The 14,824-nt window shown below is 38.5% G+C and overlaps 1 protein-coding gene across 1 annotated transcript; it reads left to right on the forward strand.

The window, feature by feature from the left end:
* The first annotated feature begins 450 nt into the window (after positions 1 to 450).
* On the forward strand, positions 451 to 1,554 carry LOC148933384 (uncharacterized). The gene is made up of 2 exons (XM_089059868.1): positions 451 to 455; positions 543 to 1,554. The coding sequence occupies exons 1-2, from the start codon at positions 451 to 453 to the stop codon at positions 1,552 to 1,554; spliced, it is 1,017 nt and encodes a 338-aa protein (XP_088915994.1).
* Positions 1,555 to 14,824: the final 13,270 nt, after the last annotated feature.

Raw genomic sequence — 14,824 nt, forward strand, 5'->3', positions numbered from 1 at the left:
TACAAGGATTCAACCTTTGGGTTCTATTACTTTAGTTCTTATGTTCACTTTGTTTTCCTTTCATTCTATATTTTTAGCTTATTTAATTATGTGTAACTAAATTCATAGGATTTTAGTGATGTGTAAACTGTGCTAGGGTATTGTAGTTGGAATTTGTATAACCATAACTATGAATGCACATCCCTGAAATTCTCTTATCTCTCATATTTTTACCTCTTTGATTATTTGCAATTAGTCGTTTATGTTGGAAGATATTAGAGGATATCACGAGAATATTGGGATTGATCCTTGATTAATCTCCTTCCGTAGATAGAATGCAATCCCTGTAAAATAGGCAAAGATTAGTTTTTCCATATGTAAATATCTCTAGACCTATAAATAGGTAAATCAGTGTGTAACGATGATTCATTCCAGAAAATACACAATTTCGATCCCTAAGTTTATTTCTTCATGGCGTCAGAGCAGGATTTCTTAGGGCTCAGAAAAATTTCATCCTAGCCCAATCATACCAAAACTCGGCCAAGAGGCTGAAACCAAACCAGAAACCAGAAATTCATCCTTATACACACCAAAATATCAGACTCCGATGAGGAGAAACCAACAATTGAACCCTCGAAATTGAGGTCAAGCAAGAACGTTACCGTAACGTTCAAACTAAACGAGAAGAACTACCCGCTATGGTCTCGACTTATGAAAGTCGCGATAGGAGGAAGGAGAGGATACTCTCACATAGTTGATGAACCGCCAGAACCAGAAAGCAAGGGATACCGAGAGTGGGAGGAAACCGATCTCGTGGTTTTTTCGTGGATAATCGATAATGTCGAACACGATATAATTGCTGATTTTGCTCACCATCAAACGTCCAAAGCTCTGTGGGACAACCTTCGAATAACATTCGAAAGCAAGGCAGATTCGTTCCACATCTATGATCTGGAAGACAAAGTAATAGCAATCAGACAGGGCAACTTGGATCTTGAGACATATTACCGTCGGATCCATGGATTATGGATCAACGTCGATAGGAGCCAGAAGCAGCCCGTGACATGCTGCGATAAAGGGATAAAACAATTCAGGGATTGCACAAGCAAGAAAAGGTTATTCAAATTTCTCACCGGATTAAACCCAGAGTATGCTACAATTCGGCAAGATATCCTCAAGATGGAGCCGTACCCCTCAGTCGAAGAGGCATACGCGGTGGTGAAGAAGGAGGTGACTCGATGCCAGATCATGTCACCGGCATCTTCATCACCCACCGGAGATGCCACTGGCATAGGAAATGCCGATACATCATCGTGGGAGATCGGGTATGGATTTGGAGCCCAGAGAGACAGATCGACCAATCGGAACGGACCACCGCGTCATCCACCTGCCGGAGCCACCGCTCACCAAGCCGGAGGAAAGCCAGACAAGAGCAAACTGTGGTGCTCTCATTGCGGCAAGAACAAACACACAAAGGAGAGTTGTTTTCTCCGTGTGGGCTACCCGGATTGGTGGGACGAAAGGCAGAAAACTCGATTTCAGGCGAAGTTCGCCGCCATCGGGATAACAGAGTAGCAAAACCAGGGTACAAATCCCAGCCGCGATGGAGGAATCGGAGGAGGAAATCAACCGCACAACCCTCTGAAAGCGAGCACCGGGAGTGGCGGCGGCGGCGGAATCAGCGGCGTCTGTGTCGGGAATTTTGTGGAGAAAGCCGGTAGATCGGAATCGCAGTCGAGAGGAGGCGGCGGCTATGAAGGAGGTAAAGGGTTTGATAATTTATCAAACCCTAATAACTCTAATATTCCTAATTTCTGCCATAACCCCAATATTTTGGCTAAATCATCTCCAATGCCCCATACTGTGCTAAATTGTGAAAAATACCCCATGAGTACTTTTAATTCCAGATTAACCCCAAATGTTGACCAAATTAGGACCCAAAACCGTTTTGCACCTTTATTGAATATTTCCGCTGCATTTAGTGTGCAAAATACTGATAATATTGAGAAAAGGGGGTGGATTTTTTACTGCGGAGCTACAGATACTATGACTCCAGAGAGATCTGATTTTATTGATTTTGGGGAAATTACTAAAACCTATATCCGAACTGCGAATGGGGAATTAATTACTGTGGAAGGGACTGGAACCATAGAAATCTCTCCGAATCTTCGATTGTCACACTGTTTATTCGTTCCTAGTCTATCTCAACGATTGATGTCTGTAAGTCATGTAACAAGGGAGTTGAATTGTACACTGCTAATGTACCCGAATTTTTGCATCTTACAGGATATTCGGACGAGGAGGATCGTTGGGCGTGGCACTGAGAACCGAGGACTCTACTATGTGGACGGGGTAGCTCACCATGGGAGAGCAATGCTGGCTCGCGGATCCACAAAAGAAGAGGCTTGGCTGTGGCACAGAAGACTAGGACACCCTTCCCATGGTTATTTTAAACTTTTGTTTCCAGATTTTTTACTGCCTAGAGATTTTTCGTGTGAGACATGTGTTTTGGCGGAAAGCCACAGACAATCTTTTAAACCTTCTAATACCCGTATGCAATCTATGTTTGATTTGATTCATGCTGATGTGTGGGGTCCTGCACCTGTTATTGGGGGGAATGGTTTTAGGTATTTTGTGACCTTTATTGATGACTGCACACGAATGACTTGGATATATTTCTTGAAACATAAATCTGAGGTAGTTGAAAAATTTATCTTGTTTTTTGAAATGGTCCAAACCCAATTTCATACCACCATTAAAGTCATTCGGTCAGACAATGGGAGGGAATTTGTTAATAATACCATGTCAGAATTTTTAAAGGGGAAAGGTCTAATTCACCAAACCTCATGTGCCTATACACCCGAACAAAATGGGGTAGCCGAGAGAAAAAACCGAACCATCCTATAAGTAACTCGTGCTCTCATGATCAATTCCAAAGTCCCTACCTTTCTTTGGCCCGAAGCAATAGCATCCGCTGTTTACCTCATCAACAGACTCCCTACCAAAATACTAAACAAGAAAACACCCCTTGACATTCTTTCCAAACAAGCCAACATACCAGAATCCCTTAGTATGTCACCAAAAGTTTTTGGGTGCACTGCCTACGTTCACATTCCTAAACACGAGAGAACCAAACTTTCCCTGTGTGCAACAAAGTGTGTCTTCATGGGGTATGGGGTAAATCGAAAGGGTTACCGATGCTACGACCCGAGCACCAAGACAATCATCACTACCATAAACTGTAATTTTTTGGAAACCGAATTCTTTTACCACCTTAACAATCAGGGGGAGAGAGAGCTAGAGCCTAAAAATAAGTATGGGGACTGTCTAAGTTGGTTTGTGCCACTTCCAAGCCCTTCGATTGAGGGGCCAATAGAGATTGTTCTTGTCACTCCCGCCGAGCATGCCCGGTCAGAGTCATCTCATCTGCGACCTACCGTTTCGCCTCCTCCGGTATCCGAGGTATGTCTGGAATCCGAAGAAAGTACTACTGTTGATACTAATAATGCAGAAATTGAGGAGAACGCAGTGGATGGAGATACTGGCCGATATATGCTTCCACATCGAATCAATCGGGGAGTTCCTCCAAACCGGTACTCCCCTGGACAGATAGGGGCGAAAAGCAAGTATGGAGTGGCGAATTTTGCACAGGCTAATCTGACTAAGATGGCCCGAGCATTTGAGGCAACATTATACGAGGAAGAGGAGATTCCACAAACTGCCGAAGAGGCAATGAAAATCAAGCATTGGAGAGAGGCGATGTTCACTGAGATAAAAGTCCTAATGAGGAACAATACCTGGGTGAAAGGGAAGTTACCAGAAGGAGTAAAGGCAGTGGGATGTAGATGGGTGTTTACCATCAAACGGAGGCCCGATGGATCAATTAAGCGGTATAAGGCTTGGCTTGTGGAGAAAGGGTATACACAGACATACGGAGTTGATTATGCTGAAACTTTCTCCCCAGTGGTGAAGATTAATACCGTAAGGGTGTTGTTTTCAGTCGCAGCGAATAAAGACTGGCCCCTCCACCAGTTTGACGTAACAAACGCCTTCCTACATGGGGAACTACCAAAACCTGTGTACATGGTTCCACCACCGGGGTTTACTGATAATTTCCAACCAGGTGAGGTGTGCAAGCTCGGAAGAACGTTGTATGGACTGAAGCAGTCGCCGAGGGCGTGGTTTGGCCGGTTCACTGAAGTGATGAAAAAGTATGGGTACAAGCAGAGCAACTCAGATCATACACTATTTCTCAAGAAGAAAGACGGAAAGATTACATGTTTGATCATTTATGTAGATGATATGACTATCACTGGGGATGACGAGGAGGAAATAGGTGAACTACGGCAAAATTTGTTCAAGGAGTTTGAAATGAAGGATCTAGGCCCTCTCAAATATTTTTTGGGAATTGAGGTCCTACGGTCGAAAAGGGGAATCTTCATCAGCCAAAAGAAGTATGTACTCGATTTACTTGCAGAAGTGGGAATGATAGACTGTAAACCGACAGACACTCCAATGATACAGAACCATGGATTACAGATACGCGAAGGAGCAAAGTTAGCGGACAGGGGGAGGTATCATCGGTTAGTGGGGAAGCTCATCTACCTTTCCCACACTCGGCCTGACATAGCATATGCCGTGGGAATAGTCAGTCAGTTCATGCATTCGCCACAGGAAGACCATTGGGAGGCAACACTGAAGATCGTCCGATATTTGAAGGGGACGGTTGAACATGGGGTGCTTTTCGAGAAACATGGCCACTTGGAAGTACATGGGTTCACTGATGCAGACTGGGCTGGTAACCCGAATGATAGAAAGTCAACTGCTGGATATTTCACTTTTGTTGGAGGAAATCTGGTCACTTGGAGGAGCAAGAAACAGAAGGTGGTAGCCCTCTCAAGTGCCGAAGCAGAGTTTAGAGGGATTAAGAGTGGTCTCACAGAGATATTGTGGTTGAAGAGGCTCATGACAGAGCTTGAACTTCAATCGGAGCAACCTTGCAGACTGTTTTGCGATAATAAAGCTGCAATTAGCATTTCAGAAAATCCGGTGCAACATGACAGAACCAAGCATGTGGAGGTGGATCGACACTTCATAAAGGAAAATCTTGAAGCTAAGATTGTCGAGTTTCCGTATGTCAAGTCAGAAGATCAGTTGGCAGATATATTGACTAAGGCGGTCAACTCGAAGTCATTCAGAGAAGTATTGGACAAGTTAAGTATTGGCAATCCCACTACTTAACTTGAGAGGGAGTGTTGGAAGATATTGGAGGGTATCACGAGAATATTGGGATTGATCCTTGATTGATCTCCTTCCGTAGATAGAATGCAATCCCTGTAAAATAGGCAAAGATTAGTTTTTCCTTATGTAAATATCTCTAGACCTATAGATAGGTAAATCAGTGTGTAACGATGATTCATTCCAGAAAATACACAATTTCGATCCCCAAGTTTATTTCTTCAGTTTACTTGGTTTCAAGTTGTTCTTGTTTTAAAAATTCTTTAAAATTCTCGGTTCTCCAAATAGTGAAAGAAGTTTAATAGAAGAAGGTAGACAGTCTGTGACTTTATTCTCCGTGTTTGATATCCGGTACTGACCTTTAGATATACTATATATACTCTGTATACTTGCAGATTTATTTAGTGCTAATAAAACGTGCATCATTATGTAAGTTTGAGAAAATCAATGTATGCAGAGCATCTCCAAAAGGAGAGGCAATAGAAAGGTAAAGTCATATAACTACCTTATTTATCTTCTTTTTTTCTATGAAAAATCATCCTCCAAGGGGAGAAGTATTTGAGAAGTGTTGAATTTTCTAGATTACAAGAGATAAACACTACCCGGACGTAATACAACTCAAAAGAAGGAATAAAGAAAAGGTAAAATGAAACTAAATAACAATGAAGAATTCGAAACAATAAACCATAAATGCAGTAGTAAGCCAAGTCGAGGAGTCCTCTTTTTGCAAGACGAGATACGCCCCGGTAGTGCTCTCGGATTAGCGTGTCATCCGCAAAGATAAAACGGCTTCGTCTCTAATGAAGCAACACCGCTATCAACAGAGCTTTGACAGAAGAACAATGCACGAAGGGAGAGACAACTTATGAATGCAGAGAATGCTTGAGTGTAGAGATTTCAAGTATATCTTGAAATGTCTTGTAAAGAATGCAAGAGTATGCACCACTATTTATAGGTCATCGGAGGATATGGAGTCAAACATGCCATTAAGGCTAATTTGTAACGGTCGGTGGTTACAGACGTTACAAACGTTAATCATGGAGCATGAACCTGAACGGATGTATCTAGACACCTCTCACGTAGTTGTTCAATCCAGAAGTGTATCTGGACGACCCGATCAATGTGCACGCATTTTACGAAGCTTTCTCTGTATGCTCATTTGCCACATTATTTTATCTACGTGTCCCAAATAAGATATAATCAATTGATTAATTAATTAATTACATATTTCCATATATCGTGACATGCTTTAATATATTATTTCTCACTCACCGAAAATCGGTTTAGAGAAAGTGAATATACCACAATCATCTACTCAAAGCGTAGATCGATTATAAATTATTTAATTATTTCAAAATTAATAATCAGACAGTTGTACGACTGGTCCATTTGCGCCGACCGGACCACAATTCCAACAAGAAGGTATTATACCTTTTTTCCATTTTGAAGAGGTATCTTTACCTCCATCAATGGAAAGGTAAAATCTTATAACTATCATATTTGTCTTCTTTTAATGAAAAATCATTCTCCAAGAGAGATATTACACTTTATATTTTTTAATGCATTTTGTACTATGTATTATTTTATTTTTAAAAAATGATTTACCTTTCTATATACCCTATTTCTTTTGGAATGTGTTACTTTTTAGAAGGTAATATTTCACTTTTTGAGGAGGTAAATAGATGATATACCTATTTCATAATTTCATTTTTCTTTACTTGTTGAAGATGCTCTTAGGGATGCCAATCGAGAATTCTAGTGAATCAACTATAAAAATCGTGAATAGAATTAGGCAGACCATTATGGTAGCATTCGTCCTGCAGTGGTCATTGATGTTTGTGATGCCAATTACTCCCTCCGTCCACGAATACGAGTCCCATTTTTCCATTTTAGTCTGTCTGCGAATAGGAGTCTCGGTTCACTTTTACCATAAATGGTAATAGGGTCCCACCTTCTACTAACTCATTCCACTCACATTACATTTAAAACTAATATATACAAATGAGACATCTATTTCACTAACTTTTTTCCACCCACTTTTCTTAACAATTTTTAAAACGCGTGCTGCCAAGAAATGAGACTCCTAATGACAGACGGATGGAGTACAAGGTAAATGCAAGAGTTCAAGCTCCAGGTGATTGAGTTACCATGATTATGGAGACCAGTGACATCTTTCTTGAAGGGTGGCAATTGTTGGTATCTACAACATGAATTGATGAAGATATATTTTCTTCGGACACCATAAATTGTCCCATTTTAATAAAAATGGATGTCCACGGTAAAATATACTAGTAGTAGGCCTGCTTAACCGGCCGGTTCCGGTTCTATCCGGTCCGGTTTGAATGGGTACCCGGTTACAAATTTTCATGAATTTCAGAATTGGATCCAACCTGTTTCGATTCAGAACCGACCGGTTCTTACCCGGCCGATTCTGGTTATGAATCGGATCCAATTTGTAGTTTTAATTTTAATTTTTTTGAATAATTCAACATCTAGAATTATAGCAATTTATACCTAAAAATTTAAAGAAACACACAAAAATACAAACCAATAAGATAACAATATTCATCATCCAATATTCCAATACCTAAAAACAATAATTCAATAAATGCCTAAAAGTATAACACCTAAAAATTAAAATCAACACACAACAAAATACTAACAAATATACACCTAAACACATGCAACACCATCAGTGGCGAAGCCAGGATTTTTATGATGGGGGGCCCAAGTCACTGATAATAATAATAGGGTTCATTCAATGTTGGTAAAGTCGGAAGACTCAAAATAATTAATATTTAATATTTTCAATTTTATTTAAGTTTAATATAGATAGAAACAATTTTCAATCATAAAGTGACAAAGATTTAAAATTAAGCTAATTACTGGCGTATAAAAGAGCAAATAAAAAAGCTAATAAAATCAGAATATACACATTATACTAGTATTATATAAGCAGAAAGAAAAGAGAAAAAACAAAGTGAAGGGAAATATGTGTGAAATGAGAAAAAAGGTGTAGCACAAAAAACAAAGCCAAAGAAAATATTTTGCTATAGAGAGTCGAACTCGTGTCCTTTGGACAACCTGATCCCATATCTAACCAATTATATTATATATACACGGTTGTTTGAATATATATAATACGGGGAGCATTAAGGTCCTATTGCCCCCTTAGTGTCTATTTCCTTCTTAATATCATCCATTAGATTGATGGAATGGATGGACTTGATTAAGAGGAGAGATCTGATCTCGTGTTGCATTATTAGGTTCATTCTGTGCATTATACGGGTATAATTGTAAAACAACAATGAATAAAAATGGAAGGAACAAGAATTAAGCGGGATTTTCCATGTACTCTCTCTCTCTCACTCCAACCGCTTCACTCCTCAAACCCACGATTGAATTTCGTCTCCTCTAATTCCCCCTCATTTCCAAACCCTAGCCGCTACTCCAAGCCACCGAAAATCAACCCAACCTTCGATTTTCGCCGTTAAATCAACTTTCCGCTGTCATTTCGCAGTTGAAGACTCAATCCCTTCGCGCGTGACCGTCAATCTCCAGTCGACAACAGGTAGGTGTTAAAAGTTCCATTTTTTGGTTAATGGACACTTTGAATCTCCGATTTTCACAAACCTTGGGTTGATTTTTCACGATTTTCACAAATCGTCTGTTTATTTTTCCGTAAATCATGAAATCGTTGTCGTTTTTGTCAGGGTTTTGTCCATTGTTGAAGTTTGTAGTTAATTACTGCTTTATAATTATGTAATGGTGGATTTTGCAGACTACATCTTATTATTTTTAATTGATTGTTGGTTTGTCTGACAGAACAACCATGACGAAAAGAGGCAGACAATCTAATACCCAAAACACCAAAAGTGCAGGTGAGCAATATGATGTCTTTTCCATTTGTAGTCTTCAAGAAGTTATACCTTATTCAAGCCAGTTGTTTATATGAATTTTGTGTGTTAAGCTACTTGGAATTGTGTCATTTGAAGTTGTGCATTATTTGTTGGTTTTTGTACATCATATAGCAATATGTTGCACTTGCATTTTGTTAGCGTCGAGAAGTTGTTCATTATAGTAGAATATGGTGTATATGATGAGTTTGTGTTCAGCTACAATGATTGGTTCCCTTGAATTGTGCATTATTTGTTGGGTTTTGTACATTATATAGCACTCTGTTGTTCATTATTGTACGCTGTGATAAAATACCTGAAAATGAGTGAAATTTGTATTCATATGTGCATTATTTGCTGCTATTCGTACATTACTGTAGACAGTGGTATACATTATGTTTTGTGTTTTTTTTAAAAAAATCGATCAATTGTTGATTGAATGTTATATTCAATCGTGCATTATTTGCTTCAATGTGTACATTATACAACTAGTAGTGTGCATTATATAATATTAATGCAATACATTATTGATTTTTGAAGTTCCGGGAGATTGATTGAGCAAAGGGCCGAGACGAGTACCTCTCATGAAGACACAGAGAAAAGGTAGTCGAGGGGGAAGAAAGTCGACCATCTCTACTGTCGACGGACCCCAACCGAGTTCCTGAACTGTTTAAAAAGCCTAACTCCACAGCAGATGGAAGCCATCCATGAACTGGGTTTTGGAGCTTTTTTCTTTCTTGTTCAGGAGGTGTCCAACTGATTTGAAATAAATTTGTAGGATATTTTGTCTAGATTTATGACGATGTAAAGCAATTGGGATGGTTTGAATTCAATTTCCTTTCAACATTATTCTCTCCAATCTGTACATTATTTAATTTCTTTTCAACATTATTCTCTTTAATCTGTACATTATTCACTGATCCGAATGTACATTATTAGATACTATTGGTACATTATTTACCGTACCAGAACTTAAACACATTAAAAAATGAAATTTAATTCATGTGGTGGTGCTATAACTTAGCCCCATGGGTTGCTAAACCCAAGGGAAATGATTCAAACTCTCTGCCCTTTGTGAGATTTCCGTTTGTGAGTGAGTACTACAACCTAGCCCCATGGATTGCTAAACCCAAAAGGTATGGATTCAACCCTCGCCAAACATTAAATACTTACACAAGTAAATAATTTAGTATTATACGTGGACATTAAAGGCCATTTGCCGTACATTATTTAGTTCTACTTAGCCTAAACATTTATTCCCTGAAACACGTACATATTTCAAAAATGAATTTTGATGTATGGGTTGGTAATATGTCCTAGTCCTATGGATTGCTAAACCCTATGGGAATGACTCTAACTCCATTCCCGTTGTCAAGGTTTTGTTAGTGAGTCGGTACTATACTCTAGCCCCATGGATGGCTAAACCCTTTGGGGAATGGATTTAACTTCTGTCACACATTAAACCCATTGTAATGTACATTATTCAAAGACGGCATATACATTATACAACTATAATTGTACATTAATACAATCTACATTATACACTTAATATAGTACATTGCTTGTCGAAAATTTACAAACTGTAACTTACAAAAAGAAAACGCGAAATCTGTAAATCAATGAACGAATTAATTAAATTACTTTCTTATTGTTGAAAAAATGAAAGCAATCAAGGAATACTTCCAAAATTCGGGTTTAGGCGAGAAACTACACCACCAGACGTGGAGAAATCGAGTTAGTTATGTGAGAGAAGAAAGAGAAATTATTGTGTAATCATGAACACAAAATCAGAATCAATAATATTGAATTAAAGGAAATAAAATAGAAGGAAGATTGATTATGCATGAGATTTGAGTCAGTTACGTGAGAGAAGAAAGAGAAATTATGGGTGAGATTTGAGGGAGAATATCTTTAACGGAGAATGTCTTTCTAATAAAATTGATGAAAAATTCTCAAACTCAAAACATATAAATTGGACTAAAACGACGAAATAAATGAAATTACTTTCTTCCATTGTTGACAAAACCGAAAGCAATTAAGGAATATTACAAGAGCTTCTCGAAAAAAAACTTGAAGAATAACTCAAAAATTTGCAGAAGAACGTCGAACTCCAGTGAATTAACCGTAAAGAAGGTAAATGAAACAAATCAATAAAGAAAATAAATCATATTATATATTTACCAAAGTTAAAAGGAGTGAATTAAGGGAAGTAATTAACCGTCTAAAACTATCACTCCCAAAACTACCCTTTTTCATATTAAAATAATAATTTTATTAATAGTAGAGGCATGAATCTAGGCCATCAGATCTTGAAATTTAATGGCTGAGATTGAGAAGAACAATAGAACAAAAGTTGGAAAAAGGATATGAATACATCCCTATATAATACGTAGGTAATACATAAATTGAAGGGGGGACCAGGGACCCCTGGCTCGAACGTGGCTTCGCCACTGAGCACCATACAAACACAACATCTTAAACACATACACACAACACCTTAAACACATACACACACACCGCATGTTACACACACACAAACACAACCCCATGCACACACATAACCTCAACATAGACACACATCCCCTATAATATAATTGGATACTAATTAATATCTTATAAAATATAAAATTGAAAATCTAAAATTGATTTATTATTCGGTTCAGGGTAGAACCGAAATCGGAATTTTTGGAACATTAGAACCAGTACCGGAACCAGAAAACCGATTTCCGGTTTCTCAATTATCCGGTCAGTTCATCCGATTCCGGGTACCTGAGAACTAGAGAATCTATTAAGCAGGTCTAATTAGTAGTATCATTTCATTTTTAAAATTTCATGATAAATGACTTTAGAGCATCTCCAATGCCGGCTAGCCGATTCGCGTCGCTAGCCGGTCGGCTAGCCGAACCATTGCAGCAGGTCAGCCCGAAATCGGCAAAAAAAGCGGCGTGGGCTAGCCGATCGCCTGGCGCTGGCCGATGCGCTGGCCGCCATTGTAGCGTGCCAACCGGCCAGCGAGACTGATGCACTTTTTATTAGCACTAAATAAACATGCAAGTATACAGAGTATATATAGTATAGCTAAAGGTTAGTACCGGATATCGAACACGGGGAAGACGAACACAAAGTGTCTATCCTCTACTAAGACTCAAATACTATCTGGAAAAACAATTGGGGTTTGAAAACTTTTGAAAAACTAAAAAACAATAAGAGCATAGATCAACTAAAAGCAGATAAATCAAGAGGAAGACAATAGAGATAAGGGAATCCCAGGGATGTGTGTTCACTGTTATGGTTATACAAAATTCCAACTATAATACCCTAGCACAGTTTATACTTTGAAAGGACGAGTCACCTAGCTTATGCTCATGCGATACAAATGTTGATTACAAGATTAGGGTTGTCAATCCTAACACGTAACTCCAAAAAGCTCCTAAGACCCTTGAAAAGTCCTCACTCTCAATTAACAGTGTCGTTTTAAGGGAAGCTAACTGTAGTGTCTACTAAGTGAATCTAACTCGCTAGAACTCTGTCACAGTTATGAAGCAAGTTATATTAAATCATACACGATTGTGTCACTCAATCATGCAGCATCAAAACTACTTAGGGAAGAAACAAAGTAAAAACAAAACGGATATTGTAACAGCCCGACATTTTTTAGGGTATAATAAATGCGGCGACTGCTACTTAGGCGAACTTAAATGCAACAAGAACAAAGACTAGGGTTTCAATTAAAGAGATTTACAGAGTATTTAATGAAGATCAAGGCAATAAGTCAACGACTAACTTACGAGAATCAAGACTTAATAGATTAGGCTCAAAAGTCAAAGGTTTAGCATAATTCCAACAAAACGCAATAATTCCCCTCATTCCAAAACAAAGAATTTAAGTTCACCACAACCAAAGATAATAAGTTTCAAAATATTCAGCGAAAGCATTTCAAGAGAAGCGAAGCCATGTATGAAGACACGACAACACTCAAAATCCCAACCATCCATTTTATTCGAATCAACCATCTCAACACCACCGACCGCCCATCGCCGCTCAACCTGCACATAGGGAAAACACATGCAGGGCTCTGAGTATTTTAAACATACTCAGTGGACTCATGCCAAAACATTTTATATTTATGCCACCCTTACCATAGTGAACTCGAAGTTTGCATTTATTTAAAGATAAGCATCGAGTATCACAAAAATATATCATGGACTGGCCAGTCAAATAATACCTCCCATTTTCTCATCAATCATCATTTCATAGTGCGACGAAAGTGTGGCCACACTATTCGCCCACGAGACCGGCCGACTAGCAAGGACGGCCCTCGATCCCACCGTGTACACTAGCCTGATAGGGTTTGCGGCCCTACTCAGACCCGAATTCGTTTTTATAGCCGCTGTAGCCTAATGGAGCGTACTCACAATCTAGGCATCAGGCAATCACAATATCCAAAATAATTTATAGGCATGGCATAACAGTTCAATCCACCCTTATTTCTCCAACATCATAAATTTGCACATAGAAGAGAGTTTAGAATAAAGCCCACCTCGATTTCTTTCGAGTTCAACAAAAATGCACTTCTTCTTGATATCCCACCGGGAACGCGAACTATCACCTTTAGTTCATATTTTTCAAATAAGTCTCAAATCATGGATTCAAATTATGCATGATCTCACATTTCCCTTTTCCCTTCGATTATTTTCAAAATCAACAATCAAAATCAAAGTACGATTATCATATCATTTTTATTCACACAACAACTCCAGATCTTTCATCAAATCGTGTCACGCATGAGTGTTCTTCCACACACAACACACGCGCACACACCACGCATGTACACGCCTACCGAGGCGTGCACACACACACACACACGGTCACACACACACATGCATCAAAATTTCACCGATTAATTTCCCCTTCACTCGTTCTAAATGCATGTGGACTCAGAAACATTGATTAATCGGTAGAAGAAGAGAAGATTAATAATAGAAGTACCTTTTCTTGCAAAACAAACAGTAGAAACAAGTAGAATCTTGATTCTTCAATGAATTCTTGAATTGCAGCTTCAATTCTTCTCCAAAAGATGCAGAATTAATGGAGAAAGTTGAATAAAAATTTGAGAGAGAGTGGGGAGAGAGAGGTCGACGTGAAGAGAGGGGGGGGGGGGTTTCTGTAGTGCTAGGGTTTTGATTTCTCTCCTCTTATTTATAGAGTGCAAGATATAATCCAATAATTAAATAAATAAAGATTTGGGAGAGATTTGTTGGGGAAGTGGCGTTAAATTTGGTTGAGGAAAAGTAGGGAATTCGAAATTTAGGCTATTTAATTAGCCTATGATTTAATTTGAATATTTCACGGAGTAGAATAAAATATCACGGAGCAAGAATAAAAATAATAGACTCCCCCAATAATAGCCAAAAGTGGCGTGTGATATTAAATTCCTACAAGGAATTTAACTGAAATCCTAATTTAATTAGGATTTGGTAAGATCTTCTTAGATTTCGCAAGATATGCTAGGATATTTGAATTTAATTATGGAAGAGAATAAACAAGGGATCAAATAAAATAATAAAATAATCTCTTCTCCCATAAAATAGGAGATTTCGAAAATCTCCTTTAGAAATAATATAGGGGCCGAAAATTTCATCAAATAAAAGGAATAATCGGACTTTGGATTTAATTTGGATAATTATCCCAAGCAATAATTAAATCCAAGA

The sequence above is a fragment of the Salvia hispanica genome, chromosome 1 (genome assembly GCF_029641045.1).
Source record: "Salvia hispanica isolate PSC_SH4W2 chromosome 1, Shi_PSC_v1, whole genome shotgun sequence".
In the NCBI taxonomy this organism is placed as follows: domain Eukaryota; kingdom Viridiplantae; phylum Streptophyta; class Magnoliopsida; order Lamiales; family Lamiaceae; genus Salvia; species Salvia hispanica.